Below are 7,607 nucleotides of genomic sequence, written 5' to 3' on the forward strand. Positions count from 1 at the left end.
GCTGCCCTCCTAGCTCCTCCTCGCCCACTTAGCTCTCTCCCAGGACGTGGGCTCCTTCTCGCTCTTTCCACGGACTGTGTGTCAGGAAGGGCGGTGGGAGATGTCTCTCTCTCTAATACCCCAGCACCTCTCCAGCCCCCACGGTCCAGAGTCCCGCTCCCACCCCTGCAGCTGCCACCCCCAGTCACTCCTTTCGTATCCTGAAGGCTTTGGCTCCAACCTTACTAACGTCCTCTCTGGTGTCCTCCTGGTAGCTGCCTAGACCGTCTCCAGCTACCTGTCCCTGGCACAGCTCTCCCGTCCCCAGAACGTCTCCACCTTTGAAATCCTAACCTCACTGCCCGCTCTCAGGCCGGATTGCTTCCTGTCCAGAGCCTCTCCCTGGACCTCCTCTCAAACTCTGGCCTCCTTGCTCCCCTGCCAGGATGGCCCAGCTTCCGTAGGTGGCAGCCGTCTCAACGTGCCCAGCTGCAACCCATCCTCCCCGCCCAACTCAACCCATACACAGGGTGTCCATCTCCAGCTTTGGGAGACTGAAGACAGCCATGCCCCAGTGGTACCTGTGGTCCCCAGACTCCCGTGGCTCAGTGTGCCTGGGTCCTGCGGGTCAGCCTTAACATGTTCTTCTCGGGGCCACTTTCCACCCCTCTTCTCTCACCTGAGCCGCCCTCCAGCGCACTCCTCCCCCCCACCTCTTCCCTCCTCTTACCTGAGCCGTCCTCCAGCTCACTCCTCCCCTCCCACCTCCCAGGGAAATGGAGGCTGCCAATGGAACTCCCTTGATTTTGAGGCCTCATTCCAACACCCTCACCTGCATCCCCTTGCTACCAGGTCTGGTGGTCCTTCTGTCCCATCCTTTCCCATCTTCTTTTTTTTTTTTTTTTTTTTTTTGAGGCGGAGTCTGGCTCTGTCGCCCGGACTGGAGTGCAGTGGCCGGATCTCAGCTCACTGCAAGCTCCGCCTCCCGGGTTTACACCATTCTCCTGCCTCAGCCTCCGGAGTAGCTGGGACTACAGGCGCCCGCCACCTCACCCGGCTAGTTTTTTTTTTTTTGTATTTTTAGTAGAGACGGGGTTTCACCGTGTTAGCCAGGATGGTCTCGATCTCCTGACCTTGTGATCCGCCCGTCTCGGCCTCCCAAAGTGCTGGGATTACAGGCTTGAGCCACCGCGCCCGGCCTCTTTCCCATCTTCTAACAGCTCCAATGTCACCTGTGGTCCACTCTCAGCAATGGCTCCACCTTAAGAATGTGTGTTGGCCCAAGTGTCTCTGAACTTCAACAAGCAACTCCCTGGACTGGCCTTCTGCAGCCACACCCTCTCCTTGTCCCCTCACAGTGGTGCCAACTGTGGCACACACCCTGCCCTCTGCAATCTGGCCTCCACCCGCCACTTGGGGAAATTGCTCTAGCCGAGGTCACCTGCTGGTGACCTTCATCATTAAATGCAGTGGATGCTGTCGGGGCCCCTGGGTGCCCCCTCATTTCCCTTCTATCCAGGAGCACTCCTGCCCCCCACCCCTCACTCTCCTCTGGCCTGCCTGATGCCGAGGCTCTGTCCTGCCTTGGTCCCTCCCCTCCCTCTCTCCTTCTTGGGAACCAAGTGCCCAACCAGGACATTAGCTCTGGAGTGTCCTCAACCAACATCAGGGGCTTAGCATGAAGAACGCTGCTTGCTGTGTGGGCGGTGCCTGCCCTCGGACCAGCCTACCTCCTGGAGTGTAGGACCAGGGAGGGGCCCAAGCAACCACAGACAAGGCCACGTTACCCCAAATCAGCCTTACCAGGAATAAAATGGAGGTGGGGATCTGTCTTTCTTATTTTTTTTTTTTTTGAGGAGTCTCGCTCTGTCGCCCAGGCTGGAGTGCAGTGGCCGGATCTCAGCTCACTGCAAGCTCCGCCTCCTGGGTTTACGCCATTCTCCTGCCTCAGCCTCCCGAGTAGCTGGGACCACAGGCGCCCACCACCTCGCCCAGCTAGTTTTTTGTATTTTTTAGTAGAGATGGGATTTCACCGTGTTAGCCAGGATGGTCTCGATCTCCTGACCTCGTGATCCGCCCGTCTCGGCCTCCCAAAGTGCTGGGATTACAGGCTTGAGCCACCGCGCCCAGCTGTCTTTCTTATTTCTAAGTTGGCTTAGAACTTAAAATCTCAATGGACCCAGACCCTTTTGCTCTTGACTTTGCTGCAGAGGCACCCAGACTTCTGTAACGTGGGTTCTTGGCCTCCCCAACCGCCAGGCTGCTCTTCTCAACCTGCACCTCAGCTTCGGCCTTCCTTTCAGCGCTGGTGTCCCTGGCATCTGCCCGAGACCCCCTTTCCTTCTCACTTTTCCTTATCTCCCTGGGGAAGATCCCATTCATTTCCATGGTGCCAATGAGTGTGGCTGCTGATCACTCCCAAAGCTCATCCCCAGCCTTGGCCCCTGGACCTCAGATCCATTTACACAGCACCCCTCTCAGATGCCCAGCAGGCAGCTCCAAGCCACTCAGCACCTGTCTTCTGCCCCAGCCTAGCCTGTGCCGCGACAAAACCATTTGTTGCTCCCCACGTCTTTCCTATGCAAAAACCTCCTCCTGGGGAGAAGCAGACGCCAGTGCCATGCAGCCTGTAGAACTGTGAGGCAAAATAAACCTCTCTTCTTATAAATCACCCAGTCTCTGGTTTGTTTGTTTGTTTATTTATTTATTTATTTATTTATTTATGAGACAAGACCTTACTCTGTCACCCCGGCTGGAGTGCAGTGCAGTGGCACAATCACAGCTCATTACAACCTCAACCTCTCAGGCCCAAGTGATCCTCCCACCTCAGCCTCGCAAGTAGCTGGGACTGCAGGTGTCCACCACTACGCCCAGCTAATTTTTATACTTCTTGTAGACACAGGGTTTCGCCATGTTGCCCAGGTTGGTCTTGAACTCCTGGACTCAAGCAATTCTCCCACCTCAGCCTCCAAAACTGCTGGGATTACAGCTCTGAGTCACTGTGCCTATCCCAGCCTCAGGTATTTCTTTATAGCAATGCAAAAAAGGATGAACGCAGTGACCAAAATGGGATGTGGCCTTGCTGGCTCCCGGGAGGTCGGCCAGGTTGGCTTCCTGTACTTCCCATGTTCCCCAGATAGCAATGACCTTCAGTAGGGCTGGACTAGGCCACTTCCTGGTCCTGTAACCGTGTAGACTGATCTTTCAATTTTCTTCTGCTCCACTAATGTCCTTCAAGGGAGGTGGGAGAACTGCAGTCTTTGGGGCATTGATGATTATAGAGTCATCTCTTTTTAGCTGTGTAAGCAACTCCAGGACTGCAGAGAACACTTTACCCACTTAAGTTGAACTCACCATGGGTGATGACCACAAGTCCACATCCAAGGTAGCAGGAGTTTGGGGGAGGCCAAAGATGGGTCACTATACTGGCTTTTTGGGTTGTTTTTATGTTTACTTAGAAATAATGGCTACTGTGTAGGGTGGACCTCACATTTTTCTCAGGCTGTCAGCTCCAGCCCTCTCTCCCTCTGCACACAGCAGTACCTGAACACTGTGACTGGTCACACCCCAGCCCATTGCTTTGTTCTGCTGTTCATCTAGACCCCAATTATTAGACCCCAGGGGGTATGGTGAAGCCAGGTGGATGAAGGAGCTCTGCTCAGGGGACCTTGGATCAGGCTGCATTTTATAGAATAGCAGAATAATGAACTACCCAATGTCGTGAACCAGCCCCTCTGCTTTGAGGGCAGGACCCCAGGGCGGGAAGAGCTGTTAGAATATACCATTACATTTCTTTTGAAGAGACGAGGTCTCGCTCTATTGCCCAGGCTGTAGTGCAGTGAGTGGCTATTCACAGATGCAACCACGGCACTCTATAGCCTCCAACTCCTGGGCTCAAGCAATCCTCCTGCATCAGCCTTCCAAGTAGCTGGGACTACAGGCATGAACCTCCATTCCCGGCTCTATGCATTTTTTTTTCTTTTGAGACAGAGTCTCACTCTGTTGCCCAGGCTGGAGTGCAGTGGCGCAATCTCGGCTCACTGCAAGCTCCACCTCCCGGGTTCACGCTATTCTCCTGCCTCAGCCTCCCGAGTAGCGGGGATTACAGGCGCCCACCACCATGCCCGGCTAATTTTTTGTATTTTCATTAGAGACGGGGTTTTACTGTGTTAGCCAGGATGGTCTCAATCTCCTGACCTCATGATCTGCCTGCCTCGGCCTCCCAAAGTGCTGGGATTATAGGCATGAGCCACCGTGCCTGGCCTGCATTTTCTTATAACCTGCAGAGGGAGGCTGTGTAGACTTAAATATGACTAAAACAATCTGAAAACCAATGATTTTGTATTGGTTTTATTTAAATTTTACAGAAACCTGATTAGAGTTAAGTATGTAATTATAAGTCCAGTAACAATTTCTACAAAAATGCACATACAATGCCAGAACTCCTTAAAAGCAACTAATATCATATTTGTGTTTTGCATAAAACATGCATTAATATGTTCGCCAAAATCAGCCTCTACAAGAAGAGACAGTCCAATACAGTTGATAAGAAAACTAGTTGTGAACAACAGGTAAAAAAAGAGGTTTCCAGTTAATGTGAAAGAAGGAATAGTACCTTTCATAAAACAAGCCCTTCAGCGTTGGGTTAACTGATTGGTACTATTGTGCTGCACGTAATGTAACACATCACCTCCAAGACTTGGTCCTGATCGGTCACAGGAAGAAAGGGACTTTCTTGTAGTTACATCAGATATTTGAGAAGATTAAAAGCTTTCTGGACATGATGGTATACTAATAGTGGAACCTTGCAAAAAGGGTTCGAAACATTCTCAGACTTGGAAGAGCTCCCAAGCTTGATAAACAACCTGAAAGACACCCGAGCCTTTGAACGGAGCCCTCTGCACAAGGCCAGCTCAGGGCTCACCAGCATGTCCTACGCCCACAAGACCTTCCAGCTCCACTTACCACCCTTTGTGAGGATCTGGAATGAAGAGATGAGTGCTGAAGAACATAGTTGTGCCATTTCTTTGAGGCTTTGACTTTTTATAAGGCCTAGTTCATCTCGTCCAGGGATTGGGCACTCAAATGAATACACGGATGCTGGACACATAAGGAGTATTAATATACATGATGGCCCCACAGCCTGAAATGCTTTTATTAACATACATCAAGATGTGTCTCCGACTGTCAGGAAAGACCTTGTTCCTCCAGAGGGAGAGAGAAGCTGAGGGCTGTCTATGTATCACAAGGCATTTACTACATAGACTGAGGGGCATTAAAGAGGTCTCATATCAACTGAAAGGACTTCCCCTCAAATGTGGGGCTCTGTACAACCTTCCATGAGGATCTTCAAAAACAAGATCTCATAGTTGCTAGGGAAGCAGCGGCGGACGTTAACATTATATACACAAAACTCTGCATTCGTGCAGCCTCGGGCCTTGTTTGGAATCTCTTCCACAGTCTGTCTCTTCCAAAACAGGGCTCCCTGCCCTGCTTATTACAAGTAAGCTAACTCAGGATCTGTTTTCTTTAGCACAGATTTGAGGGGGAAAATAATAATTTATTGGGGTTCTAATAACATTTTCATAACAGAATATCAAAATAGGTCCATTTTTGATATATGCTTATGAATATCCCTGATAATATCAAGAAATCCAAAGGACTTTGTAAACCACCAAGATTTCACAGGGGTGAGACCCGGTCTGTTTTCTAGGCAGCAGAAAAGGGACTAGTATACTGGCAAATGTTCTCCAGGAGGCCCTGTGAGCGCTACAGTACTGAAATTCTAATTCTAGTGCCAGTAGAATCGTGAACAAAAATTTCACTTGAACTGTATTAGTAAAATTCATAACAAAGGTTTGCTTCCTCAACCCTATCATCTGCTAATCTCTCTGCCTGTGACAGACATCCAGTCCAGAAAACCATCAGTCCTGGCTACTCTGGAGGTTGGGCCTAGAGAAAACAAGCCCCAAGACCCTTTCTAAGCTATGACCAAACCTCAGAAAACACGGATGTGAAAGAAGGAGGAGACCAGGCTTGAGGAAGCTTTGACCCAAGGCACCACGATCATAGGGGCGAGGGGACCTGCAGAGGTTCTAGGTGACGGGAAGAGAGCCTTCTGTGACGCCTGCAGAGGAGGTTCTGGGAGGCAACAGCTCTGTGGCAAAACACACACATCTGGGAGTGAAATAACAGATCATTAAACAAGACACCAATTTGCTTTCTCAAAACCAAATCAAACTTTAGAAAACTACGCAAATAACCCTGGGTGCACTGGAGCAGGAGTACACTGGAGAAGTTTGTGGAATGAGCTGCATTAGCTGAGTCACAGAGGACGCTGGCTGTGAAGTCAGCATCCACACTGTGGCTACTGCAGCTAAAGAGAATGAAGGGAGCGCGAGGCCTCTCCAAACAGAGGAGGACGGAAAGGGGGCCGAATGTGAACCACACCTCTTTTATTCCAAGAATGGGAAGTGCATTTTCATTGGCCTGAATGAGAAGCTTCATACTCCACTCTAGCTGCAGTAATACTGCATCCCGTCCACTCTTCTTCTCTTTTTTGACTGAAACTCTTCAAAGAACTGCTGAATGTCCTCTCTCTTAACCACCTGTTGATGAAAAGCAAAGATTATGAAAGAGAACGAAGTAACAGAATCGCAATTATGAGGCCATAGCACTCACAAGCAAGTCAAATGATACTGCTAAGAATTACGTTCATGTGCAGTTAATGATACCATCTCTATTTTCTTTTTTTTTTTTTGAGATGGAGTCTTGCTCTGTCACCCAGGCTGGAGTGCAGTGGCATGATCTCGGCTCATGCAACCTCCACCTCCTGGGTTCAAACCATTCTGTTGACTTAGCCTCCCCAGTAGCTGGGATTACAGGCACGTACCACCATACCCAGCTAATTTTTGTATTTTTAGTAAAGACAAGGTTTCACCATGTTGGCCAGCCTGGTCTCGAACTCCTGACCTTATGATCCACCCACTTTGGCCTCCCAAAGTGCTGGGATTACAGGCTTGAGCCACCGTGCCTGGCCACCATCTCCATTTTCTAGGAGGGATGCTCAGGCACACAGGGCTGACCTGCTCAGAGCCACACAGCTGGTCACAACAGCAGAATGGTTCAAAGCTGGGTGAACCCTTACTGCAGTTTCCCTTTACAAAATGAGACAACAGGAGCACCTGTCTAGCAGGGTCAACTGAAGGCTGGATGAGCGACAATGCCCATAAAACACTGCCTGACACGTGGCAAGTTCTCAAGATGAGCTGAAATTGGCAGAGCCAGCACACAAACTGAGAACCCCAAAGTCCTCCTCAGACCACTGCCCACACCCTCTTACCACAGCTGTGTTTCTGAATCTCCTCCAGCTCCGCAAAAGCACCACAAAAAACAAAATATACTATACTGGGAGACTGCTTTCTTTACCAGCAACAGAGGTGTTAAGAAAAAGGAACTAAAAAGCTTTTCCCTCTGGCTAGGCACAGTGGCTCATACCTGTAATCCCAGCATTTTGGGAGGCCGAGGCGGGTGGAACATGAGGTCAGGAGATCAAGACCATCCTGGCTAACATGGTGAAACCCTGTCTCTACTAAAAAAATACAAAATATTAGCTGGGCGAGGTGGCG

At 50.2% G+C, this 7,607-nt stretch overlaps 1 protein-coding gene across 2 annotated transcripts in view; it reads right to left on the reverse strand.

The window, feature by feature from the left end:
• Positions 1 to 4,315: 4,315 nt before the first annotated feature.
• The window catches only part of UBR7 (ubiquitin protein ligase E3 component n-recognin 7 (putative)), a 23,095-nt gene continuing 19,803 nt past the window's right edge, over positions 4,316 to 7,607 (reverse strand). For both annotated transcript variants that reach the window (XM_011949376.1, XM_011949375.1), the window contains one exon: positions 4,316 to 6,587. In XM_011949376.1, the coding sequence (XP_011804766.1) occupies positions 6,495 to 6,587 (93 nt within the window). In that variant the 3' untranslated portion in view covers positions 4,316 to 6,494. The remainder of the gene's footprint in view (positions 6,588 to 7,607) is intronic.

The sequence above is a fragment of the Colobus angolensis genome, unplaced genomic scaffold (assembly GCF_000951035.1).
Source record: "Colobus angolensis palliatus isolate OR3802 unplaced genomic scaffold, Cang.pa_1.0 Scaffold3, whole genome shotgun sequence".
Classification (NCBI taxonomy): Eukaryota; Metazoa; Chordata; class Mammalia; order Primates; family Cercopithecidae; genus Colobus; species Colobus angolensis.